Source organism: Macaca fascicularis, chromosome 15 (assembly GCF_037993035.2).
Source record: "Macaca fascicularis isolate 582-1 chromosome 15, T2T-MFA8v1.1".
NCBI lineage: Eukaryota > Metazoa > Chordata > Mammalia > Primates > Cercopithecidae > Macaca > Macaca fascicularis.
This window is the reverse complement of record NC_088389.1, coordinates 44,762,404-44,789,933: the sequence shown is the minus strand read 5'-3', so window position 1 is coordinate 44,789,933 and position 27,530 is coordinate 44,762,404. Positions and strand designations below refer to the sequence as shown.

General features: G+C 43.3%; 1 protein-coding gene across 6 annotated transcripts; it reads right to left on the bottom strand.

The window, feature by feature from the left end:
* Nucleotides 1-283: 283 nt before the first annotated feature.
* On the bottom strand, nt 284-27,530 carry WDR31 (WD repeat domain 31). Of its 6 annotated transcripts, none has more exons than XM_005581019.3 (11): nt 27,441-27,530; nt 22,874-23,027; nt 18,794-18,937; nt 17,896-18,028; nt 15,788-15,862; nt 9,607-9,751; nt 9,407-9,507; nt 8,116-8,183; nt 6,958-7,099; nt 5,127-5,289; nt 284-3,567 (listed from the first exon to the last, which is right to left on the bottom strand). In XM_005581019.3, the coding sequence occupies exons 3-11, from the start codon at nt 18,907-18,909 to the stop codon at nt 3,407-3,409; spliced, it is 1,104 nt and encodes a 367-aa protein (XP_005581076.3). In that variant the 5' UTR covers nt 18,910-18,937; nt 22,874-23,027; nt 27,441-27,530; the 3' UTR covers nt 284-3,406. The 6 variants fall into 6 exon arrangements, with proteins under 6 accessions (XP_005581076.3, XP_005581078.3, XP_065386257.1 ...); XM_005581021.3 differs by having other exon boundaries at nt 17,896-18,025; XM_065530185.2 differs by having other exon boundaries at nt 15,788-15,858; nt 17,896-18,025.

Here is a 27,530-nt window from a genome sequence, read left to right as displayed (position 1 = left end):
TTTAAATATGCAATTGGCCAGGTTCCAAGGGCTTATCCACCTTCCTGGGAAAAAAGTCAACTGTCTTTGGAAAATTCCTTGACATGATTTTAGAGGGGCAGCCTCTAGAATGAAGTGTTCAATGAATGTTCGAGGAATGAATGAATTTTAGCAGCCTATATCTTAGGTGCTGAGAGTATCTGATTAGGGCATATCGGACTGAAAAAAGTCCTCTACAAACACTAGCATTTACTAATCTATTTTCTACTTAAAATGTGTAATTTGACATCAAGCACACATACAGTTTATGGAAACAATTTTATTGGTAACATAACCCTACTAACTCATCAGAGCCCTACTATTTTCTCACGTGTACTTTCCTTCTCCTGGCAGCCTGTCCCCCTTCCTTGGAACCCCCTCCCAACTCATTCCCGTGGACTTTCTGACTTGCTGCCTCTCTCCCTTCTGGGAAAAAGTGTCAGCTGATGCACTAATAACCCAGCACACGCTAAGACTGTCCCTGAGACAGCTGTCTACTACCCCTAGGCCCTTGGGCAGGGGATCTCCTTGGAGCCAGAAAGTTAATAACTGGTCTTTAAGATACAAACAATGTCATGGTCTATGACTTTGTGACATGATACAATGGAAAGTGCTTTGAGTCAGGCAGACCCAGATTCATATCTCAGCTCTTCTTAATATCTATGTAACTTTGGACAAAGTACTGCATGTCTCTAGCCCTCAGCTTCCTCATCTGTGAAACGGAAATAACAACACAGGGAATACTGGGAATAACAAATGAGAATAAATGTATTCAGCCCTCTAGCTTCCTCTCCCACTACCTCTTTGTCTTTCCAGAGTTGAAAGACCCATAACAAGGAATCAAAGGAGAGCAAAACAAGACCAAAGGGTTAGAGGATAAGATCCAAGAATGGATGAAGGGATGGTAAACGTTTATTTTTATTTATTTATTTTATTTTGAGACGGAGTCTCTCTCTGTCGCTCAGGCTGGAGTGCTGTGGCATGATCTCAGCTCACTGCAACCTCCGCCTCCCGGGTTCACGTGATTCTCCTGCCGCAGCCTCCTGAGTAACTGGGACTACAGGTGCCCGCCACCACACCCAGCTAATTTTTGTATTTTTAGTAGAGACGAGGTTTCACCATGTTGGCCAGGATGGTCTTGAACTCCTGACCTTGTGATCTGACTGCCTCAGCCTCCCAAGGTGCTGGAATTACAGGCATGAGCCAACTCATCTGGCAGAACGGTAAATGTTTAATATGGAAAGGGAATATTTAGTCTGGACAGAGAGGACAATAAATAATTATGGTTACCATTTGTCAGCACCTTTCCTGGCATTTATTTATTTAGATGGAGTTTCACTCTTGTTGCCCAAGCTGGAGTGCAATGGTGCAATCTCGGCTCACTGCAACCTCCGCCTCCTAGGTTCAAGCGATTCTCCCGCCTCAGGCTTCCGGGTAGCTGGGATTACAGGCGGGCACCACCAGGCCCGGCTAATTTTTGTATTTTTAGTAGAGATGGGGTTTTTCCATGTTGGTCAGGCTGGTCTCAAACTCCTGACCTCAGGTGATCCTCCTGCCTCGGCCTCCCAAAGTGCTAGGAGCCACAGCACCTGGCCTTTCCTAGCATTTAAAATAGCTATGTCCAGTCTTCAGAACAGCCCTGTGGTGAGGTATGATCATGAGCCCCATGTTATAAAGTGAAGAGGAAACAGATTTTATAACTTGCCCAAGATCATCCAGCTAAATGGAGAAGTGGAGATTCAAAGTCCGGTCTGACTGTTTGTACTAGCTTAAGAACAGACTCTCAGCTGGATGCAGTGGCTCATACCTGTAATCTCAACACTTGAGGAGGCTGAGGCAGATGGATCACTTGAGCCCAGGAGACTACACAAACACACAAAAAATTAGCCAGGTGTGGTGGTGCATGCCTGCAGTCCAGCTACTCAGGAGGCTAAGGAGGGAGGATTGATTGAGCCCTGGTGATTGAGGCTGCAGTTAGCCATGATCACACCAAGAGAGGGAACAAGGAAGGTGGCTGTCAGCCACTGGTATCAGAGACAAGCAGAGGCCAGAGAAGACAAAAGCAAAATCTTTCTTTGGCTGGGACTTGTCAGAAAGGGAATCTCCAGGCCTCATGTGCCTTATGTGTGGGCATCTCTGAAGGCAGAAAGGACTCCATTTTCCCTGGATGAAAATGGGCCTGTGAGCACGAGGCTGAGGTCTGACTCCTGGGGGCCACACAGGCAGGCCTGAGCACCTTGCCCCTCCTCATTGAAGGGGGCTTAATGTCTGGGGCACAGTTGACTCCATCCCTCTTTTTCCTGTATGTGTTTTTTTTCAAGACAAGGTGTCTCACTCTGTCACACAGGCTGGAGTGCAGTGGCACAGTCTCAGCTCGCCGCAAACTCTGCCTGCCAGCTTCAAGTGATTCTCCCACCTCACCCTCCTGTGTAGCTGGGACTACAGGCACGCGCGTACAGGCTTGTCTCCAACTCCTGACCTCAAGTGATCCGCCTGCCTCGTTTTTCCTGTATGTTCTAATGTTATTTCAGGGATCTCCTTTGCCTCACTCTGGCCATTCCAAAACATATATATATATGTTTCATTTATATAAATCCAAATACAAATATTAAAATTGCAAGTGAGATATTTTTGGCCTTAATCTTTGAATTTCAATGTTTTCTTATCTGTAGAGCAGATGTGCTAACTCCTATAATTCTGGGCAATGCCCATGTGATTCTTGGCCGCTTCAAGCCATCTCAGGTCTGATTTTCACACAAGTTCAGCAGCATTGGGCTAGAAGGGCACCGCCCTCCCACTCTGCTGCCACTTTGAATAGAAGTCCAAGCTTTCGCTTGCTTGCCCTGACTTTGATTCTTCACATTGCTGAGGAGCAGTGACTGAAGCTTAATCTCATTGTCTACAGTCTGTCTCCTCTATGGAGCTGCACTATTCTTTCCCATCTCAATTATTTCTGATGTAACCAAAACACTCTCTCTCCCCATTGCCTTTTTTCTTTTGTGAAGACTTGGAAAGGGTCAGTTTCAGAGGCTTGAGCCCTGTGTTCTGACTTTCACAGACAGAGGCCTGCCACTCTTACATTTACAGGTCATCATTCTGAGCAATAAACTTTTTTTGAAGAGTAGTCCTACAAGCTCACTAAAAAGTTGCATTTGTATTTAACTTAAATAGAGAACCTTATGTGTAGTCCATGTTTCTGGACTCTATGCCTGATTTTGAATCACTGGACTTAAATTATTTGACTTACAACACTGATACCTCTTCTAAGTGAACCTAAACAAAGAATACCAGCCCTACATCCCACTCCCCACAAGATAACTGGGAAAGACACAAAGCCACGCTGAGAAAGGGCCATGGTTTGATATTGTCCAGTGAGTGTCTCTTGGCCTCAGAATGCTGCCACTTCCTGCAGTTCCAGCCCTCGGCTGTGGTCCATTCTGAGTAAGTGAATTCCTCTGTTAAAACTTGCACACAATAAGGAGATGGCGTCACCAACAGCCAGAGAAGTCAAGGGTCCTGATCCATCCAGAGACAAGGTGAAAAGGCAGGCTGGGGGGAAAAGGGGAACCAGCAGATTAGGCCAAGAGTGTAGCATCATGAAACGTGATGTCTTCATGAGAAATGCAAGGAAATAAAGCATTTGCTGTACATATCTAACCAGTATGAGAGAGGCCCCACTTCTTCAGAGGAAAGCATATCAGGGAGGTCAGAACTTGGGCCAACCCCACGACATCAATGGTAGAGAATGGCACATGGGCCAAACAGGATGCATACCATCACCAAGAAGTATCAGGGTCTCACCAGCTAAAGACATGTTACAAAGCTGCCCTCAGTCACCTGCCCAGAGAATAAAGCAGGGCCCAGGCAGGGAAAAACATACAAGGATACTGATCTTTAGCTGCTGGCTTCCTGGGGTCTTGATGCCTTGGAGATGAAGGATAATGGGGGAGCCTGAAAGGCATTCTTTAGGGGTTTCAGCTGACCCATCTCCCTCCATCTGCATCTTAGAGGCCACTCTTCTGAAATCTACAGGCTCATACCTGGTGGGCAGGGAATCTGTGCCACTTGGTCAGGTCAACACTTTCAGACCTCATTCTCCCTGGTAAGGTTTATGATCATTAAGTCTAAAACATCTGCTCTTTTTCCTCAAGCAACTATTACACCTGGGTGGCTGGAGAAGCCGCTCCAGGTGACGGTACAGCAGGCTGTCCTTACTATGGAAGTTTGGCTTGTGGCCACAGCTATTTGCAGAGTGCCCACAAGACACGGTCCCGCCTCTATTCTCTGAGGGAACTACCCTGTCTCCCCTGAGAGGAGCTGAGTTCTAGAAGGCTGCTGTAGGAGAGATTTGGTTTAAAGTTCTTTAAGTCAATGCTATTTCTGTCTGGCAGAACCCTGTGTCCAGGACAGAACAGATGGAGGCAGTGACGTGCTGGTAAACCAGCTTTCTGGAGGAAAAAACACTACCACCACCGATTCATAGCACTTGTCAATTTTCATGGTGTAAATACCTCCACCATGATCAGATTTCAGGCCACCAAAGGTTTAAAAACCAGTTCACAAAAATCCTGAATATTTAACAATTGGCCAGCAGGGGCTGGCTCCAGCAGATCCAGGAATCTGGGGACCTGGGTTGCATAAGACATCCTTTTTCTCTGATGCTTTGAAATGTTATGAGCTTACCGTGTTCTTAAACTTCAGCTACAGAATCAAAACAGGGCAGAGACTTTCTGAAACTATCCTGACTCCCCCTTAACCTCACCAAAAGCTGAGGGTTTCATTTTAGTCCTCGAAAGAAGAATTCAAAAGTGGCAATTCTTGTTCTCTTTTCCAGGTATTTTAAGTGTCACAAATTAGAATCTGATGAAGAACTTCAGGTAGAAAGAATGTAAGAGCCAAATCTATGTGAGTTCTCAGAAATGAGTCTATGCAACATGGTACCAGGGGATACATGGGGATAGCATCTTGACATCACCTCTTAACCACAGGACTAGACAGTGGCAGAAGATGGGTGGCTTTGTAATGCTGAGCAATGGGAAGAGGGAGTTTTAAAGAAGGTTTTAGGACTTCATGTGTCTTTCAAAGAGAACTGACAGCAGGCTCCTTACCTCCAGTATCTTGGTTCCAAATCTTCACCTTGCAATCATGTGATGAGGTAGCAATTAAAGGCATCAAGGCCAATGCTCTTGGTAGAAAGACGCAGGATGCAACAGTCTGGAAATGCCCCTTATACTCACATATTCTGTTTCGAGTCTGTCTTAGGTCCCACAACTGCAAAGTAATGACATGTACCAGCTCATACTTACTAGCCTAGCTTCGTCCACCAATATCCATCACCCCCGCTCCCATGATGTACCTATTCCCTCCACTTACCTGCTCACATATCTTCATCCATCCACAGACCCAACAACCCCCATCTAGTGATTATTTTAAGCCTCAACTATGTCTCAAACAACCCTGGTTAAGAATGTGTCATAAGTTTTTGCCTTTTTAATGGTTAGGGAAGTAAAAGCTCCTAGTCCTACAGCATGATGGTGTTCCATCATGGGGAACCCGAAACAACAGTATGGGGTTGTTTGCTTTCATGGCAACTCAAGAGCTGCCTTATTTCAACCTCTTGGCATCTGTGGGTCCTGTGGGGACCCCATGGTTAGAAGTACCTCATAGGTATAAGTACATATAGATGTAGACATTCTGATTTAATGCCTAGATGCTGAACCTTGATGTGTGAAGACTAGTGTCTACAAGAGGGAAGTGCCAGTCAGTGCTGCCAGTCCCACTCTCATAGATACAGATCAGATCACAGCTGGAGAATAATGTTCAGAGAGGACAGCAAATTGAATTATGTCCAAAAAGATAATGAAGTTATTGGACAGCATGTTATCCAGGGAATAGCTGTAGGAGCTGGAAATGTTTCACTTAGAAAAGAGATGCTACATTCAAAGGCTGCAACACCCCAATCTACCATTTACTAGGGATATGGTCTTGTGCAAGAAATGTCAACTTGCCATGCCTCTATTTCCTTGTCTGTGAAATGGGAATTATAATAGTACCTAACTCATGGGGTTGTTTTTAAGGATTAAATGAGATATTACATGTAATGTGCTCAGCCCAGTGCCCAGCACACAAGAAATGTTCGATAAAATAGGAGGCATAATTGTTCTATTTGAATACTAGATAACCCTTTTAATTGATATTCTACAATTATGAATCTAAGGTGCTTTGGAGGAGCCTAGGCAATCTATTCCAAAATTAACTGCAAGGAAGGTATATGTGTAAGGGATGGAGTAGGCCCTGGACCAACACTAGAGCTCCAAATTTCCTGAAAAGCTTGAGCTTCTTTTACTGTGGCCATGCCTATAATGGGAATAAATCTCGTTCTTCAAACAGTCCCTCCCCTCTCCAAGCTCTGCTGCGAGTAGAGACATCAGCAGACTAGTTCTGTGTTTAGCTCTTCCCCATCTTGACTCTCATCCCATTCCCCTTTCCTACTACCAATTCAGAGAGCCCTAAGTTGATGAATGTTTCTTTTCTTCTCTTTCTTTATTTTTTTGAGATGGGGTCTCCCTTGTTGCCCAGGCTGGCCTCAAACTCCTGGGCTCAGTTGATCCTCCCACCTCAGCCTCTGAATAGCTTGGATCACAGGCACACGCCACCATGCCCAGCTAACTTTTTATTTTTATATAGAGACAGGGTCTTGCTCTGTTGCCCAAGCTAGTCTCAAACTCCTGGGCTCAAGTAATCCTCCTGCCTCGGCCTCCCCTATGAATGTTTCTTAAATGAAGCAACTGGAATGCAAAGAATCACTCACAGTATGATTTTGAAAGAGGCCTGAGCCATTAGCAGAGCTCGCCTGTGTAGAACAGCTACAGGCATGAGGCCAGAGTAAGTGATCTGTTCATCAGCAACCAGATACCTGGACCTCACACAGTCTCCTACCGTGGCTTCACAGCCTTCTCCTCCAAAGCCATTGCTGCAGGAGACACACTTGTGTCCATCCACACTGACTTCACAGTAGGTCTGAATGTACTGCTTTGCAGGAAACATATGAGCTACCTGCAGCCCCCGACTGTCCCATAATCTGAAAGAGATTAGGGCAGGAAATTAGCTTGTAGTAAATGTGGCTGAAATATACCCGTATTGTCCCACTACCATAAAAGTCTTGGCTCTTTGCTGTGTAGGCCAGCCAGATTGGAATGGCATGATTTACCTAAAAACAGCAGCATGAACCAGATCAATCTCTGAGACTCTAAAGCTGGCAGGAAGTAACCAAATTGAATGACATCTGAGTTCTTTCTATTTTGAGATCAGTTAATAGAAATTGAGACCAGGCATCTTAATTGTACAAGTTAATTTGTTAATTTGGTCCTTTGAGGCACTGCTTTCCATGGACAAAAGGATATTTCTGTGCCTGTGACTTAAATTTTTAAAAAGATACTTATTACGATACGGAAGATCAGTCATCATTCAGAATCAGTTACAGAAGATTTACATACAGGTCATGGCCAACCTTGGCTATGGGGTCCACTGGGGAGTATTTTGTTTTGCTCCTTATTTTATTTTTACCTCTTTACCCCATTCCTATCATTTTCTAAGGAGAATCTCTTCTGAGATCCAAAGTTTCTAGTTATGCTCTCCGGTCTAAGAACTATTGACTTTACTGACTCCCCTGATGCTGATTTCGACCCTGCTTCCCCAGGGAGGGCTTCAGCTGAAGGCTGGGTGACTGAGAACACCAGGAGCCATGCAGGAGTAGCAAGGAGAGCCAGGCAGCCTGACAGGGTGGGACAAGCAAATGACTGATTCTGGGGTTAATCTGAACACATTCACATAGCAGGAGCTGGCTGAATCAGATGCTTTGAAACCATCTAGAACAGGGGCTTTTACCAGGCCTGATCTCATGGTATACAGTCCCTCCCTACCTTAATGATCCATGGGGCCAGAGCAGAGAGGCCCCACCACCAGTGAAGGGGAGAGGAACAGAAGGCTCTGGGAAGGGCAGAGCAATGTGGAGAAGCAGAGTGGGAATGGAGCCATGTACACATGGGAGCCACAAACCTCACAAGAAACACTTTCACTGCTGCTCAGTAAGCCCACCTGAGGGTTTTATCTTCAGAGGTCTGTAGTATGTATGGTTCTCTGGGGACCCAGCACAGGTGAGTGACCTAGAAAAAGCAAAATGTTCAGAACTTCTCACACCAAGTCATTCCTCTGCTGTAATTCCTGTCAAATGTGCTAACTAGCATCACTGTGCCTCTTCTCAAGGATTCTGAACTAGCAAATTCATTTACAGGCATCTTACATTTTGCAGATACCTATCAGTCATGCTACCTGCATCTCCCAGGTTATCAGCAGCAAGGGAACAGCTGGGCCAGTTGTGAGCACCAAAATACATGCAGTCACCCTTAGAGTGCCTGAAACCCCAGCTGTGTGGCAGATAGAACAGCCCCTGTTGTAAGGCGGGTTCACTGAAACTCTAGCCCAACACCTCATGGGGATCAGGAAGCGCATTCATGTTTCTCTTTATCCCTGCAGGCTCCTGCTTGGACAGGCATAAAACAGTTTCCAAAATAACCCAAAATAACAGGATTTTCTTTTCTTCCAGTAAACTCCACCAATATAGAGGGCATGGGGCAAGCACATCTGACCATTGGCAGTCATCTTCAAAATTAGAAAAGATGACTGGGACTGAAATTTGACGACCACTAAAAGAACATCTACTATAGGTCAGGTACAACGACAGGTATTTCACATCTAGTATTTCAATTCACCCTCTGAAGAACCTTAGCAGGTGATAGAATTCTCCCCGTTTTATAAATGAAGACATAGACACTCTAAGAGCTTAAGTAACTTCCTTGAGATAACATAGCTGGTAAGTAATAGATCCATGATTTGAACCTGGGTATGACTGACTCCAAAGGCTCTGCAGTTTATACCAGTCTGCTACTAGAAAACAACTGGTCCTTCAAAAGCAATGCAAATTCTACATAAAGCAAAAGGTAATGTTTATTTCTCCACATGATGTTACATGTATGAACATACAATAAGCATAAGCTGTGAGCTCCTGGAGGACAGGAACTCTGTCCTTGGTCACTAACCCTGTTCCTAGCACAGTGTCTGGCCCACAGAAGAAAAGTAATAGTGAAATAATGAAGACCATTTTTAATTCCCATATGAGTGAGTAAAATCATTGTCTGGAGCAGAAGACTCAAGGGACCATCTAATCTAATAACCCCGAGAGGCCAGGGTCTCACAGCAGGTTAGGGGACAGCAATTGGGACCCAGGCTCTAATTTCTGCTCATGGGCCTCCTGATTTCTCTCCTGAGCCTTTCCTTCACCCCATGCTCCTTTCTGCTGCCCTGTTCTGTACCAAGTTCGAGTTCATACCACGTTTCTGGAGACAGATGCTCTTTCCACACTCTGTCCTGTCACCACATCCCACAGAAGCAGGGTGTTGTCCCGAGAGCCAGTGCACAGCTGTGATGAGTCTTTGGAAACAATGGTGAGAAGACAGCCTGTGAGATGGGACCTGAACAGGGTTTTTCAGAAAGTATCAAGGTGTTGGGAAGAGGTTCACTTTGTTTTACCTGGACTCACAGCCAATCCGGTGACCACCATGGCATGGCCACACAATTGCTGCCTTGGTTGTGAGGAACCGTGCAAGTCCCACATCATGACCATCCTGTCACGAGAGGCACTGAAGAACTGGTTGGAATTGGGAATACAGGTTACCTGCTCAGGGAAAAAACAGTAACACTGAAATAGCTCTGGTGTGCTAGTTGGACTGGACTTCAAATTGGGGGAAAAAGATGAGTCTGCATAACTCCCTCCCCACACACTTCTTTTTTTTTTTTTTTTTTTGAGATGGAGTCTCACTGTCACCCAGGTTGGAGTGCAGTGGCGCGATCTTGGCTCACTGAAGCCTCCACCTCCCGGGTTCAAGTGATTCTCCTGCCTCAGCCTCCCGGGTGGCTGGGATTACAGGCGACAGCCACCACACCCAGCTAATTTTAATATTTTTAGTAGAGACAGGGTTTCACCACCTTGGCCAGGCTGGTCTCCAATTCCTGATCTCAGGTGAACCGCCCACCTCGGCCTCCCAAAGTGCCGGGATTACAGGCGTGAGCCACCACGCCTGGCCCCCACACACACTTCTCAAGAGTAATACCTAAGCTTGAAATCTATGAATGCAAAGCATGGGCCAGTCTGAATTTCCACCTTTTTCAATGTTGTGCTACCTTTTCCTTTATGTAGCAGATTTCCTCCTGTCCTTCAGGGTAAGGTTAAAAATCTCACCTCCTCAGATCACGTTACCTTGGTGAGGATGTTTCCCTTCTTGGGCTTCCTATAGAACTTCCTCCTGTGGGATTCCTTTTACACCTGATCATCACTGCACCCCAAAAATGGATACTGTACTGTTATGACAGGTGATTCTGTTGTACTTATGATGAATTTGAAGTAAATCGCTGTTCCATTTTATGCTTTTTACCTCGAATACAACTTTGCTTGATATCATCATCCCAACTCCTGCTCTGTTTGTTTACATTTGCCTGATATATCTTTGCTGACCTGTTCTTCCTGTTCTGATCTCTTCCATCGTGTTCTTTTTTGTGTGGTTTTTTTTTTTTTTGGAACTGTGGTAAATATACATAAAACTTACAATTTTAACCATTTTTAAATGTACAACTCAGTGGCAACAAGTACATTCGTTGTTGTATAACCATCACCACTATCATCTCTAGAACTTTTCCATCATCCCAAACTGAAACTCTACAACCTTTAAACAATTACTGTCCATTTTCCTCTCCCCGCAGCTGCTGGCACCTGCAATTATTCTACTTCTGTCTCTATGGACTTGACTATTCTAGATACCTCATATAAGTGGAATCATACCATATTTGTCCTTTTGTGTCTGGCTCTTACTTAGCATAATGTTTTCAGGGTTCAGCCATGTTGTAACATGTATCAGAAATTCATTCCTTTTTTTTTGAGACAGGGTCTTGCTCTGTCACCCAGGCTGGAGTGCAGTGACCTGGTCTCAGTTCACTGCAACCTTCCCTTCCTGAGTTCAAGCAATCCACTTGCCTCAGCCTCCTGAATAGCTGGGACTATAAGTGTGTGCCACCACACCCGACTAATTTTTGTATTTTCTGTAGAGATGGGGTTTTGCCATGTTGCTCAGGCTGGCCTCGAACTCCCAGGCTCAAGTGATCTATCTGCCTGGGCCTCCCACAATGCTGGGTTTACAAGCATAAGCCACTGTGCCTGGCCTATTTCATTCCTTTTTAAGGGTGAAAAATAGCCCACTGTATGTATATTACCACATTTTGTTTATCCATGAATCTGTCAAAGGACATTTGGGTTGTTTCCAGCTTTTGGCTATTCTAAACAATGTTGCTATATATATGTGTGTGTGTGTGTGTGTGTGTGTGCGCGTGTACAAATATCTGTTCTATGTTTACTATTTCACTTTAAATTTTAAAGGTGCTTTGCATTAGATATGTCTTATTTATTTATTTATTTATTTATTTATTGAGACACAGTCTCACTCTGTCGCCCAGGCTGGAGTGCAATGGTATGATCTCTGCTCACTGCAACCTCTGCCTCCCAGGTTCAAGTGATTCTCCTGTCTCAGCCTCCCGCATAGGTGGGATTACAGGTGTGTGCCACCATGCCTGGCTAATTTTTTTTTTTTAATTTTTAGTAGAGATGGGGTTTTGCCATGTTGGCCAGGCTGGTCTTGAACTCCTGACCTCAAGTGATCCACCCGCCTCGGCCTCCTAAAGTGCTGGGATTACAAACATGAGCCATTGTACCCAGCCTAGATATGTCTCTTTTAAACAATGTATAGGTGGCTTTAGTTTTTAACTCAGTAAGAGTACTGCCTTTCAATAAGTGAATTTATCCCAATTACATTTACTGCTATCATATATATGTTTGATCTTGTTTCTTCCATCTTTTCTGCTGGTTTTGAAAAACATTTTGTCATATTTTCATTGTCTTCTTTTTCTATAAAATTGCATATTTATTTTTAGATTTATTTTTCCCTTTCTTTATATTTTTAATTTAAATAATATGTAACCTGAGTTCTTCTCATGATACCTCTATATATGTATTAATATCTTTAAACTCATATTCTCAATGTATTAATTTCAGAAAGAAAAGAATCTCCTATAAGGAAAAACAATTTTTTCTTTAATTAGCACAATTATATTACTTCTGGCTCATTCCCACTTTTGTAGGTACTCTCTTGGATTTTTATCCAGTCTATTATCATATTATTAATATTTTGCATTTTATTCATATAAATTTTTTAAAGAATTAAAACAATTACATTTCTTCTCATAGCCCTAGTTTTGACAATTCTTTAGACATAATTCTGTGTTTAATTGGATTGAAGACTCATACAGTGAATTCAGTTTGGAACTTCTCTAATATTAGTTGGCTTTATTATTCATCATTCATTCGCATTCTTTTTTTTTTCTTTCCCTCTTGTTGCCCAAGCTGGAGTGCAATGGCGCGATCTCAGCTTACCACAACCTCTGCCTCCTGGGTTCAAGCGATTCTCCTGCCTCAGTCTCTTGAGTAGCTGGGATTACAGGCATGCGCCACCACACCCAGCTAATTTTGTATTTTTAGTAGAGATGGGGTTTCTCCATGTTGGTCAGGCTGGTCTTGAACTCCCGACCTCAGGTGATCCGCCCGCCTTGGCCTCCCAAAGTGCTGGGATTACAGGCGTTAGCCACCACGCCTGGCCCATTCACATTCTTTAATAATATACCTTCAACTATATTATTCAGGAATGCTTTGCATATGGCAAGATTTTACGGATTTAAGAATGTCTTTCCATGCCTTTACATATGAACAACACTCTCCGCACATAAATAATCTTTTTCTTTCTTCCTTTCCTTTCTCTTTCTCTCTCTCTCTTTCTTTCTCTCTCTCTCGCTCTTTTTCTTCTCTTTTTTTTCTTTCTCTCTTCTCTCTTTCTCTCTTTCTCTCTCTCTCTCTTCCCTCCCTCCCTCTTTCTTTCTTTCTGGGTCTCGCTATGTCACCCAGGCTGGGCTGCAATGGCGCAACTATAGCCCACTGCAGCCTCCATCTCCCTGGCTTAAACGATCCTCTTGCCTTAGCCTCCCAAGTAGTTTAGACTATAGGCATGCACCACTATGACCACTGAATGTATTTGTATTTTTATTTGTAGTAGAGACAGGTCTTGCTATGTTGCCCAAGCTGGTCTTGAACTCTTGAGCTCAAGCAATGCTCCCACCTCAGCTTCCCAAAGTGTTGGGATTATAGGAATGAGCTACCCTGCCTGGCCAATTTTTACTTTTTAATAATATTTTTCCTCAAATCTTTTCTCCCCCAGATAATTCTTCTATTGTCTCACTTTTTTTTTTTTTTTTTTTTTTGAGACAAATCTTGCTCTGTCACCAAGGCTGGAGTGCAGTGAAATAATCACAGCTCTGGCCGGGCGCGGTGGCTTGAGCCTGTAATCCCAGCACTTTGGGAGGCCGAGACGGGCGGATCACGAGGTCAGGAGTTCGAGACCATCCTGGCTAACACGGTGAAACCCCGTCTCTACTAAAAAATACAAAAAACTAGCCGGGCGAGGTGGCGGGCGCCTGTAGTCCCGGCTACTCGGGAGGCTGAGGCAGGAGAATGGCGTAAAAACCCGGGAGGCAGAGCTTGCAGTGAGCTGAGATCCGGCCACTGCACTCCAGCCTGGGCGACACAGCGAGACTCCGTCTCAAAAAAAAAAAAAAAAAGAAAAGAAATAATCACAGCTCACTATGAATTCAACTTCATGGACTCAAATGATCCTCCCACATCAGCTTCCTGAGTAGCTGGGACTATAGGCGCGCACCACCACATCCAACTAATTTTTTAATTTTTTGTGGAGATGGGGTCTCATTATGCTGCCTGGGCTGGTCTCAAATTCTTGGGCTCAAGCAATCCTCCTGCCTTGCCTTGCCAAAGTGCCAGAATTACAGGCAGGAGCCACTGCACCTGGCTTGTCTTATTTTTTCAACTTATTGTTTCATAGAGTATATGTTCTCTTAATTTATAGAGTAAAAAAGCATTAATCAAATTTTATGTTTGCTTCTTGAGTAGTTCTTCCTTCAAAGTGTATTTTCATCTGACATTAGCTTGTTATATGTGTATTTAAAAAAAATCTAGGCATATAGACCTCACTTTGGATCCTTTCTGCTTATTAATCTTTTCATCTTTGAATGAGGGCAAGTCCAATCTTTGGCAGTAAATTCAACAAGGCTTGATACATGCTCAAGTATTACATGCACACACACACACACACACACATGCATGTGCACACACACACAAGTGCACGCACATACACACACTCACACACAGTCAATTCTCTCTCACTTTCTTTCCTTTCAGTCCAAGGTTTACTATAACTTGATTTGTCATGCTGAATATTGATGGTTGATTATGTCTTGATTTGTCATCCTGAATACTGATGGCTGATTATGTCTTGTCTAAATAGCTGAGACTATAGGTGTGCACCAACATGCCTAGCTAGTTTTTTTTATTTTTTGTCAAGATGGGGTCTTGCTATGTCCCAGGCTGGTTTTAAACTCGCGGCCTCGGGCAAATCACTTGAGGCCAGGGGTTGGAGACCAGCCTGGCCAACCGAGCAAAACCCCATCTCTACTAAAAATATAAAAATTAGCCGGGTGTGGTGGCACACGTCTGTAATCCCAGTTACTTGGGCAGCCAAGGCAGAAGAATAGCTTGAACCCACGAGATGGAGGTTGCAGTGAGCTGTGATCACACAACAGAGAGAGTGAGACTCTATCTCAAAAAACAAAACAAAACATTCCTGGCCTCAAATGATACTCCTGCCTCAGCCTCCCAAAGCACTGGGATTACAGGGACGAGCCACCATGCCTGGCCAGTCCTTCGGCATTTTAGGGTGACTAGAAGAAAGAGAAGCAAGCTGGCAGCAGCCTCGATTTTGTTACATTGTCTTGTTTTACTGGTAAACAATCTATATCCTTAGTCCTCATCTTTCTAAATAAAGGGCTGTTGGGAGGACCATTCAGGACCAGCTCTTTTAGTGAAATCTGCACTCTGTCAAATATCTGGGGATAAGTGAATAGAGCATGGTGTTCCCTATCAGTCTAGTTCAGAACACAACGTATCTGGCGAGCAACTATCATATTCTGTGCTATGGGATTGTGGCTGATGCCTAGTTTCATTATAAAAGAAGTGTGTATCTTAATTTTTGGTTCATTTAGGTGGACTTCAGAGCAGGGAATTATATATAAACTGGCATTCTCTATCATTTTTGCTGGAAGCTCACTCTGGTCTGTAATGCTATCTAACAAATTAATTTTTATTTCATTGTTATTGAATGTTCATTAAATGTCCCCAACTAGACTAAAAGGTTGCTGAGCACAGGGATTCTGTCATTTTCCTAGCTATGGTAAGCACAGGGTAAGCCTTCAGTACTGTACCTGCTGAGTCAGGATAGGTCAGAGAGAGTTGTTATTAGCTGTGTTCTGTTTACTACCTGTGCTATTAAGGGCTTAATGACAAAAGAAAAACTGTGTTCGATATGCCTGTAACAACAACTAAGTGAATGGTTTGCTCTGTTTCTCCTGAAGTAGGACTTCACAGCATCAAACAAAGCCTTTGCATTTTTCCTTAAGATCAAAGATTCAGTCACCCTTAATATCTAGAACTATTAGCTATCCTTTATTCAGTTCCAGATTGCCTTCATAATAATCATTTGACAATTACCTTGGTGATCTCATGTTCATGTCCTTTGAACCTTTTCACCACATTTCCAGTTTTCCAATTATAGGCCACAACTGTCTGAAGAGAGTGAAGATTTTAGTTTCATTACTCAATTCTTGTTAAAGTGACACTAGCCTCTACTGCATTCCCACCTTACTTTCTCCCTCTTCACTCACTCCCTCTCTGTTCAGGGACTTGCTCAAAGCATTAGGGGCTCCCTGTTGTGGCCATCCCTCCTCATGTGCCCCTCCTTTGAGTTTCTTTTCTTTCCTCCTGGTGGTTCTCTCTCTCTCCCTCTCACACTAGACCACTGCTCTAAACTTACTGATGGGTTTGGGCTAACATTCCCCAAGGAGAACTGATTCCACTGGAGGTTCTGGCTGTAGATGGTGAAGGAGAATTCCACATAGGGTTAGATTTGTTTTCCTACTGCGCTGTATATTTTTGTTGTGGTGCTTTTTTAAAAAATTTACCATTTCAAGCTGGGCACAGTGGCTCATGCCTATAATCCAGCACTTTGGGAGGCTGAGGTGGGCAGATCACCTGAGGTCGGGAGTCAGAGACCAGACTGACCAACATGGAGAAACCCCATCTCTACTAAAAATACAAAATAAGACAGGCATGGTGGCACATGCCCATAATCCCAGCTACTCAGGAGGCTGAGGCAGCAGAATCGCTTGAACCCAGGAGGTGGAGACTGCAGTGAGCCACCCTGCCCGGCCTAGATTTTAAGACAAAATACTGCCAATTAAATTAGGATACTTAGATGCATCCTGATTTAAGAAGTGTTACAATGTGAAAACAGGGCCAGGCATGGTGGCTCATGCCTGTAATCCCAGCACTTCGGGAGGCCAAGGCGGGCGGATCACCTGAGGTCGGGAGTTCGAGACCAGCCTGACCAATATGGAGAAACCCCATCTCTACTAAAAAAAATACAAAATTAGCCAGGTGTGGTGGCACATGCCTGTAATCCCAGCTACTCGGGAAGCTGAGGCTCAAGAATCGCTTGAACCCAGGAGGCGGAGGTTGAGGTGAGCCAAGATCGAGCCATTGCACTCCAGCCTGGACAACAAGGGCAAAACTCCCTCTCAAAAAAAAAAAATAAATAAATAATAATAATAATAAAATAAAATAAAATAAAATGTGAAAACATGCATCTTAGAACCAGTGGAATACAGTATGCAAATGGAATTTGAAGATTCTAAAAGGCTATTGAAAATGAGAGACATTATTATTATTATTTTTTGAGACAGAGTCTTGCTCTGCCACCCAGGCTGGAGTACGGTGGCCCGATCTCAGCTTACTGCAACCTCCACCTCCCAGGTTCAAGCAATTCTTGAGCCTCAGCCTCCCAAGTAGCTAGGATTACAGGCATGCGTCACCATGCCCCCCCTAATTTTTGTATTTTTAGTAGAGACGGGGTTTCGCCATGTTGTCCAGGCTGGTCTTCAGCTCCTATCCTCAAGTGATCCACCTGCCATGGCCTCCCAAAGTGCTGGGATTATGGGTGTGAGCCGCCACACCCGCCCCATTATTAGTATTATTCACTACAAAAAGAATTAGCAGTTGTGCTACCAGTATCCCAGGTGTGAGTGCTATGATAGATCCAAATATGAAGGAGAGAAATGCGAGAATGGGAGGAAAGAGGACAAAAACACAGGAGGAATCATAATGCATATCAGTGTAAAGAGCATAAAAGAAGAGATTAGAAAGTTCCTTTTGCTGACAATTAACTCCTGTGCCTCCATGTAGGTGTAACATGGCATTGGTGGGAAGTATGATCTCTGCCATTTATAGAAAACATGTGGGTGGTCAGGCACAGTGTTAAGGATCTCACCTACGTTCTTTGATTTAATCTTTATAACCACCTGTGAGGTAGCATTATTATTCCCACTTAACAGATAAGACTGAAGCTCAAAAAAATTTAAAGACTTGTCCAAACGAATGGGTAGTGGCCAAGCAGGGATTTAAACCCAGTCTTCCTAACTCTAAAGCTCATATTTTTATACTCATCAACCCTGCTCCAGAAATGCAAACCCTAGACTTCCTTTCAAAATATCTTCCTTTCCCTGCAATAAAGTTCGTTTCCCAGGAAACACTGCAAACCCCACCTTATCTTTCCCTCCAGAGACACAAACATCTGAGTTCAAAGCAGCAACGACAGAGACGGTATCCATGTGAGCTGGGCTATACTCTTGAAAAGCTTTAGTCTGAATTCTCTCTTCTATAATTTCATCAGGCCTGCTAAAAAGAGTATAGAAAATGAGAGACCCAATGGCATGGGAATGGATAGGGGTGTGGTGGGGTAGGGAGAAGAATGTGGGTTAAGAAGTCAATTCAGGCCAGACTAAGGAGGAATATTTAAAAAGGAGAAGAGAAGGGAGACCCACTGACATTGTCAGCAATGGTATTATTTATTCTGAAAATGTGCAGAATGACTGAAGGATTGGAATCTGATAAAGGGGGATCCTGAAGCCAAGAAGCCAGGAGTCTTTCTTTGCTCACACTAGCAATTAATCCTAAAGATTTAGGCCCCTCTGTGTATGGGTGCAGCCACTAGCTAATAAACTGACTGTTTCTTTCTTTTGAGACAGGGTCTCACTCTGTTGCCCAGGCTGGAGTGCAGTGGCACACATGGCTCACTGCAGCCTTGACTTCCTGGGCTCCAGCAATCTTCCCACCTCAGCTTCCCAAGTAGCTGGGACTATAGGCTCATGCCATCATGCCCAGCTAATTTTTGTATTTTTTGTAGAGAGAGGGTTTTGCCATGTTGCCAAGGCTGGTCTCGAACTACTGACCTCAAGCAATCTGTCCACCTCGGGCTCCCAAAGTGCTGGGATTACAGGCGTGAGACAGCACACCCAGCCCTGACTGTTTCTTATCCAAAAGAAAACACACTAAACTGTTCAGGGAAGGCCATCAACATTCACCCTGGGTCTTCTCTTTCTTTAGTGGAGAGTTTTAATGGGGCATGATAAAACCTGGGCTCCCAGGGGAAGATTGCTGTACCTGTATTTGTAAGTGCTGTGTTTGAGTTTGCTTTGCAGTTTCCCCATCACAGCACAAAACCTACACCAAACCTTCTGTGGAGGAGCTTGTTTCAGTTGGTACCTGAGTAGCAGCATTCCTTGTGGCTGCTGGAAGTTGCGTTCCCTGTTTAATAAAAAGAATACATACTGTTAATTTTGTTAGGCACAATAATGGTAGTATGGTGTTGAAAATAAATCCTTTTTCAGACTAATTAATTGTATGCTTTTGCTTTTCCTCCTCACCCTGCTTCACGCTTAACGGCCCTGAGGTTGCAGATACACAAAACAAAACTGATTTTAAAAAAGACTAAGAAGTCCTGTAATAACTAAAAAACAGAAGTGCCATATGGTCCAGCAATTCTTCTCCTGGGTTTACAGCCAAAAACACAGAAACAGATGTTCAAACAAAAATTTGTGCACAAATGTTCACAGCAGCACTGTTCACAGTGGCCGAAAAGTGAAAACAACTCAAATATTCATCAACAAATGAATGGATAAACATCATGTGGTCAATCCATACAATGAAATATTACTTGGCCATTAAAAGGAATGAAGTACTCATACATATTACAACATGGGTGAATCTTGAGAGCATCATGCTAAGCAAAAGAAGCCAGACACAAAAGGCTACATAGTTCATATTCTATATATATGAAATATCCATAGTTGGCAAACCTAGAGACAAAAAGCAGATTAGTGGTTGCTAAGAGCTGGGATGAGGAAGAGATTGGGGAGTGACTACTTAATAGATACAGATAGAATGTAATATAGAATATCTTAATAGACTAGATATAGTTTGCATATGTGCCCCCTCCAAATCTCATGTTGAAATTTGATCCCCAATGTTGGAGGTAGGGCTTAGTTGGAGGTGTTTTGGTCATGTGGCCAGATCCCTCATGAATACTTGGTGACATCTCCCTGGTAATTAGTGAGTTCTCACTCTATTAGTTCCCACAAGAACTAACTGTTTTTAAAAAAGCCTGGCACCTTCCTCCTCACCTGGTTCCTTCCTCTCTTGCCATGGGATGCCGGCTCTCCTTTGCCTTCTGCCACAGTGGAAGCTTCCTGAGCCCTCACCAGAAACAGAAGCCCGTGTCATGCTTTTTATACAGCCTGCAGAACTGTGAGCCAAATAAACTGCTTTTCTTTATAAACTACTTAGGCTCAGTTTTTCTTTTATAGCAACACAAAAAAACTAAGAGGCAGAGTTTCCTTTTGGACTGATGAAAGTGTTCTAAAACTAGATAGTGATGATGGTTGCACAACATTGTCTCTATATACTAAATGTTACTAATCATAAATTTTATGTTACATGCACTCTGCCACAATAAAATAAATACTAAGAAGATGTAATCAAAAATAAAAAATAATTCACATTACTGAAGCTTCTTGAAAAAGAAAAGCCTCAGTTATTCTAAAAGGTTGTAACCTTCCTTGGTTGCTGGATTTTTTTTTTCTTAATAATTTCACTACGGCACCTCTCAGTGTGCCAGAATCATGAAATAGATGTTCTGAGATGCTAGAAATAATGACACTAAATGAGACAATATAGGTAACGACCTAGACTAGCATTTCTTAAAGTGTGATCCATGGATCATGGGGGATTTCTGAGAGCCTTTTAGGGAGTTTGGGAGGACTTCCCTTTTCCAACTACATCTCTCGGTGAGGCCCTTCTCTCCCTCCCTCTCTCCCTTCCTCTCCTTTCTTCCTTCTCCTCCTTCTCCTTCTTCCTTCTTCCTTTTTCCTTCACCCTTCTCCTCCTTTTCCTTCTTCCTTCTTCCTTTTTCCTTCTTCCTTCTCCTTTCTTTTTTATTTTGAGACAGGGTCTTACTCTATCACCCAGGCTGGAGTGCAGTGGTGTGATCTCACTGTACCCTCCACCTCCCAGGCTTAGGTGATCCTCCCACCTCAGCCTCCCGGGGAGCTGGGACTACAGGCTTACACCATCACGCCCAGCTAATTTTTTTGTGTTTTTTGTAGAGATGGGGTTTCGCCAACTCCTGGGCTGAAGCAATCCACGTTCCCTGGCCTCCCAAAGTGCAGGCCTTCTTTTCTTTTTATACCTCAACATAAACAATAGATTACAATAGACTGAATACAGAAGCAGATATCCGAGTCAAATTGTCTCCTGTTTAAGGGAAACATTAGAAATTTGCAAAACCATAAAGCAATACCATTTTTTCTAACTAAATATTTTGGTTTTGGAAAGTATATTTATTTTTCATAAAATGATGTTTTATGTTAATATGCAATAGGTTTATTACTAATTGAAAATTAATAAGTAAATATCTTTAAAATTTCTGTTTTTTTAAATTAATTCATTTACTTATTTATTTTATTTATTTTTTTGAGACGGAGTTTCACTCTTGTCACCCAGGCTGGAGTGCAATGGCGTGATCTCCGCCCACTGCAACCTCTGCCTCCTGGGTTCAAGCAATTCTCCTGTCTCAGCCTCCCAAGTAGCTGGGACTACAGGCATGCGCCACTACATCAGGCTTTTTTTTTTTTTTTTTTTTTTTTCTGTATTTTTAGTAGAGATGGGGTTTCACCATTTTTTGGCAAGGCTAGTCTCAAACTCCTGACCTCAGGTGATCCACCCACCTTGGCTTCCCAAAGTGCTGGGATTACAGGTGTGAGCCACCGTGCCTGCCTCATTTATTTATTTTTAAATTTAACAAACCCTGCATGTGGCATTCAATCTCAGTTTTAATGTCAAACAATAGTAGCAGAGCAGGATTCAAATCCAATCTATAACCTACATAAGCAAAACCTCTTTGGGGGTTTTTAATTTTTAAGAATGAAAAGAAGTTCTGAGACCAAAAAGTTTGAGAGCCAGTGACCCAGAATTTAAATAATGTTAATATTGGATTACATATTAGAATAAAAAGAATAATGAAACATTTTCCAGATTTACTTGTATCATCCCCCTCAACTAACAAGGCTAGAACTGAAAAGAAAGAGAATGTATTATGCATTCAAACATGCTCCTCCACTCATTCAGGAAACACCTCCTAAGCACCCTATTTATGTAGGTCCTATACCAGTTGCTGGTGAAACTGAAAAAAAGAGAAACCTGAAGATGTGACCAGCATGAACATTTGCTGGGACCCAACGAACCTCAGGACCAGTCTCAACTACTTCAGGTCAAGTGTCCCCTGCAACTAGCTGTGATATCAAAGAGCTGAGGGAAGTATGGGGGGCAGTGGGAGCACCCAATCCCCATTTCTTCTGAGGTTCTGCTTAAAAGTTCTAGGAAATGAGTTTCTTATGGGCATGACCAACCTAATTCTAGGAAGAACTGTCTACAGGAGAGAACAGCAGCTAAAACGCACCAACTTAATATTCTCATTCATACCATTAGCGTTAAAAAAAATAGAGCTTTCCAGAAGAATTTCAGCCTACGTTTTGAGAAGTAGATAGAATTACCTCCTGACAAGACGAGGTAACCAATACAGAAAAGCATAATGCAATGGAAACAATGTGAGCGGCATCAAGAGACCCAGGATCTACCCCAGCCCTGCCTCGTCCCATTATGTGTCCTTGAGCAGCTCCATTCCCCACTCTGGCCTCAGTCTCCCCAGCTAAAAAATTAGGACACTAGATGAAATGGTTTTTAGTAGACTATGAGTATAATGAGAGAAGGTCTTTCATTATTCATCTTTGTACCCCGAGTGGCTTGCACAGTACTGTACAACAAAAATACTTGTGAAATGGCGAATCTAAAGTCCCTTCCACTTCAGATAGTCCAGGATTTTCTGTAAGAGACCACAAGATGTGCTGAGAGGCAAAATTCAGGATAGTTTTCAAAAAGCTTGGGATGTGGTATTGTTTATAGATAGAGGGTGCAGGGCTTCTTATCTGCCAGCCTAACCTATTTTTCAACATTGTCATCAAACTAACGACAGATGTCATCCACAGATCTAGGTCACTGGAAATTGCAGGTGCTATAAATGGATTGGCTCTGCTCAAAACTGATTGGTATAGTCAGAGAGCCATACTTCCCAAGAAAAGCATATTCATGGGACATTCTAAGGAAAAGATAACTTTTAGAATTACTTACCCCCAAACCAATAGGATCTTCTTGGTGAGCTGCCCCTATGCAATAATTTGTAATGTGTATCCTTTGGAAAATAATTCAGGCAGGCACTTCTTAATCTCTGCAATTAGTGGGAAGCCACTGAAGTTAATCTCTTCTCTGTCTAAGCATGTTTGCACTGAAAAGAGATTTACAAGATAAATAAAGACCTTGTTTATTAAAGAGATGGTTAGGTGTAGTTTTCCCTCACAAAGAAAGAAATATTTTACAAAATTCCAAGATTATCTCTCTCACATTTCCACAATTCAGGAAAGTATACTATAATGTTAATTATATATCTATTTTTAAAATATGCAAAATATATTTAAATACATCATTAAACATTTTGATTTTGCTCCTAACATAGTGCTTCTGTTCATCAAAAATCTTGAGTTGACTGCTTACTTCAGAGTTTACTGCTTTTGTGAAAAAGGCAATTTCTCCTGTTTTAAATAATTATCCTAGAATTTGAGATGGAAGAGCTTTTCAAAATCACCATATATAAACCATTTATTTATTTCAAGATCTGCAGAATAAGGGTAGAAATATTATTTGCTCAAAATTATAACTACGACCACTTATTTAAAGATCTGCAGAATAAGGATAGAAATATTATTTGCTCAAAATTATAACTAAGTAAATGTCTTGACTTCTAGTCCAGAATTTCCATTATAAATGTCTACAAAGAATAAACAGTTTTATTGCATTTTAATAACTTAATTTTAAGAATTCAAATAAATTCTAAATATTGATTGACAGTACAGCTTATTCTGAGAATTAAGGGCAGCACAGAATAGTCAGAACAACATTTGATTAAATGCATTAGTATCTGCATTAGACAGGACTAGTTGTGAATTATAGCTCAATGTGGCCTTGGGCAAGTTGTTGAACCTCTCTAAGTCTCACTTTCCTATGTGTAAAATAGGATAATAACTCCATCACTGACTTCTGCGAAGATTAAAAATAGCACTTAAAATGTACCAGGAATTGCTATAGGTTTTATATTTATTAACTCATTTTATCTATTCCACAAGCCTCTGAGATACCGTTACTACAGGCTGAGCATCTAATCCAAAAATCCAAAATTCAAAATGCTCCACAATCTAAAACTCTTTGAGCACTGACATGACATAAGAAGGAAATAGTCATTGAAGCATTTTGGATTTCTTTTGTTTGTTTGTTTGTTTTTGTTTTTGTTTCATTTTTTTTTTGAGACGGAGTCTCGCTCTGTCGCCCAGGCTGGAGTGCAGTGGCCGGATTTCAGCTCACTGCAAGCTCCGCCTCCCGGGTTTACACCATTCTCCTGCCTCAGCCTCCCGAGTAGCTGGGACTACAGGCGCCCACCACCTCGCCCAACTAGTTTTTTTTTTTTTGTATTTTTTTAGTACAGACGGGGTTTCACCGTGTTAGCCAGGATGGTCTCGATCTCCTGACCTCGTGATCTACCCGTCTTGGTCTCCCAAAGTGCTGGGATTACAGGCTTGAGCCACCACGCCCAGCGTTTTTTTTTTTTTTTTTTTTTTAAGACAGAATCTTACTCTATTGCCCAGGCTGGAGTGCAGTGGCGCAACCTCAGCTCACGGCAACCTCTACCTCCCAGGTTCAAGCAATTCTCCTGCCTCAGCCTCCTGAGTAGCTGCGATTACAGGTGTGTGCCACCATGTCCGGCTAAGTTTTGTGTTTTTTGTAGAGACGGGGTTTCACCATGTTGGCCAGGCTGGTCTCGAACTCCTGACCTCAAGTGATCTGCCCACCTAGGCTTCCCAAAGTGCTGGGATTACAGGCATGAGCCACTGTGCCTGGCCACATTGGAGCATTTTGGATTTCAGGTTTTTCATTAGGGGTGCTCAACCCTTAAGTATATAATGCAAATATTCTAAAATCTGAAATTTGAAACACTTCTAGTCCCAAACATTTCAGATAAGTGATACTCAACCTGTATGGCCATTTTGCAGATGAGAAAAGTGAGGCACAGAGATATCAAATAGCTTGGTCAAGTTTATACTGCAAATAAGTGGCAGAGCTGAAACTTGAATACAGGCAGTTTAACTCCAGAGGCCCTGTTCTTGACCAGCGTATTATACTGCATCTCTACAAAAGCTAGTGCATATAAAGCTTTCGGTTCATTCTGGCAAGCTGTTAACAATAAATTATGGTTACTAGCATGACTGCAAGATTAACAGTGATCATATTGGAAGCAGCATTTTCACCCTTATTAATACTGTTCATAATGCACAAATATTTTTTTTTTTTTTTTTTTGAGATGGAGTCTGGCTCTGTCGCCCAGGCTGGAGTGCAGTGGCCGGATCTCAGCTCACTGCAAGCTCCGCCTCCCGGGTTTACGCCATTCTCCTGCCTCAGCCTCCCGAGTAGCTGGGACTACAGGCGCCCGCCACCTCGCCCGGCTAGTTTTTTTGTATTTTTTAGTAGAGACGGGGTTTCACCGTGTTCGCCAGGATGGTCTCGATCTCCTGACCTCGTGATCAGCCCGTCTCGGCCTCCCAAAGTGCTGGGATTACAGGCTTGAGCCACTGCACCCGGCCAATGCACAAATATTAATGCACAAATATACACAGAGAACATATACAAATGGATATATAAATCTAGCGGATATTAAAGCTGAAGTAAATTATGGCCTCTGATCAGAGTGACTGGACCCAATAAAGCTAAGAATTCATTATGTTACATAGCAAGGCAATTAAAAAGTCTCAAGAACAAAGTATATGAATTTGGGTTACGTCTACGTTGTTGTAACTTATTATGAGTAGACTAAGAAATAAAAATACTGCTAAGTTTTCTTCCACTATTTTTATTATGAACATGTAATATACTTGAGAGGAGATATAATTTCTGGTTCATTTTTGTATCTATGATTTGACCTTAGCCTAGGAGAATGAATGCAAGGCAAATAAATATTTGTTGAATTAATTAATGGAATACTAAGATGAAGAGTCAGCTTGGAGTTTGGCTCTTGTTGCCCAGGCTGGAGCGCAATGGTGCGATCTCGGCTCACCGCAACCTCCACCTCCCAGGTTCAAGCGATTCTCCAGTCTCAGCTTCCCGAGTAGCTGGGATTACAGGCACCTGTCACCACGCCCAGCTAATTTTGTATTTTTAGTAGAGACAGGGTTTCTTCATGTTGGTCAGACTGGTCTCGAACTCCTGACCTCAGGTGATCTGCCTGCCTTGGCCTCCCAAAATGCTGGGATCACAGGCGTGAGCCACTGCACCCAGCCCAGTGGTACACTTTTTAAGGATCCAACAACATAAGGGCCCTTTTAACCTGCCCAACAACGTATCCTTTAGAGAGCAGTCACCCTGTTTCATCCCAGACTCCAGACCCAGAAAGGCTGGAGAGGACATGGGAAAATCTATAGACTCAATTACGGCTCTGGATGTCCCCATTGGTTCCAGTTGGAACCAGGCCTCAGTCTGAATCCCAGCACTTATTTCGATTCTAATCTGCTTTCCAAAGGCCTTGAGATATCCAGTAGTCACTCTAAACCACCCTAAACATAAAGCAGAGAATTCTCTAACTCTCCAGTGCAATATTCCTTGATATACACCAGTACCTATCCAACTGCTCTATTTCATGAAGAAACTGGGACTCAGAAGGCTGTGACTTGCTGAAGGTCACAGGGGCAGAGCTGGGTGGACTGCACCTTATTTCCCTGGTCCCCTGGTCCCCTGTTCATGCAAACGCTGATATCTTATCTCCCTCCGTCTCCGGAAATCTCCCTCTGCACACTTCTATCTTACACTCTGTGAGACCAAGGCATCTTTAGCTGCCAAAACAATGCTCAAAGAAAGAAAAGTATGAGTAGAAACACCTGGAAGCTGGTCTGGTTCGACCTTCTAATGGTACAGATAGCGGAAACCGAGGCCCAGGGAATAAGAGGGTCTTGCCTAGAATCACATAGGGAGCCAGTTCTAGGCCGCCACTGTCAAGGTTGCCTCAAATTTTAGGGATGACTTGTGGACTTGTGTGCAGTTTTTCCTTTCTGTTGCTTCAGATCACAAGTGCTCCTCTCTCTGCCCATTATACGAACAACTAAAGTTTATTATTTTTTATTTATTTATTTTTTTAGAGACGGAGTCTCGAGTCTCCCTCTGTCACCCAGGCTAGTGTGCAGTGGCGCGATCTCGGCTCACTGCAACCTCTGCCTCCCGGGTTCTGGCAGTTCTCCTGCCTCAGCTTCCCAAGTAGCTGAGACTACAGGCGCACGCCACCACACCTGGCTAATTTTTTGTATTTTAGTAGAGACAGGGTTTCACCGTGTTGCCCAGGCTGGTCTCGAACTCCTGAGCTCAGGCAATCCACCCACCTCCCACAGTGCTAGGATTCCAGGCGCGAGCCACCGCGCCCGGCCTAAAGCTTATTTTTGATGTGTATGTGGAAAGAGGGGAGAGGAGTCCCCCAAGATGGGAACCTAGCGTCACCCAACACAAGGTCGGCCCTCATAACCGCTCTCCGCTTCGGCCAAAGGGCGCAGGTAGCCCGCTCCCAGTCTGCCGCTTAGCCCCTTTCTCCCACCTCAGGCTGAGTACCCACCGGCGGGCTCGGGGGCTGGAGCTGGGGCCAGCGGGAACGCGGAGCTGGCGGGTGTGAGCAGCCTCCGAGCCCTCCCCCGCCTCCGCCCCT

What these genes read in the sequence shown, in the direction of transcription:
- WDR31 (XM_005581019.3), bottom strand. Translation starts at nt 18,909, where the DNA reads ATGCTGCTACTCAGGTACCAACTGAAACAAGCTCCTCCACAGAAGGTT. An exon ending in CACAGCACTTACAAATACAG is followed by an intron (nt 18,029 to 18,793) that starts GTACAGCAATCT and finishes TACTCTTTTTAG; the next exon opens with CAGGCCTGATGAAATTATAG. An exon ending in TCTGAAGATAAAACCCTCAG is followed by an intron (nt 7,100 to 8,115) that starts GTGGGCTTACTG and finishes AATCTCTTTCAG; the next exon opens with ATTATGGGACAGTCGGGGGC.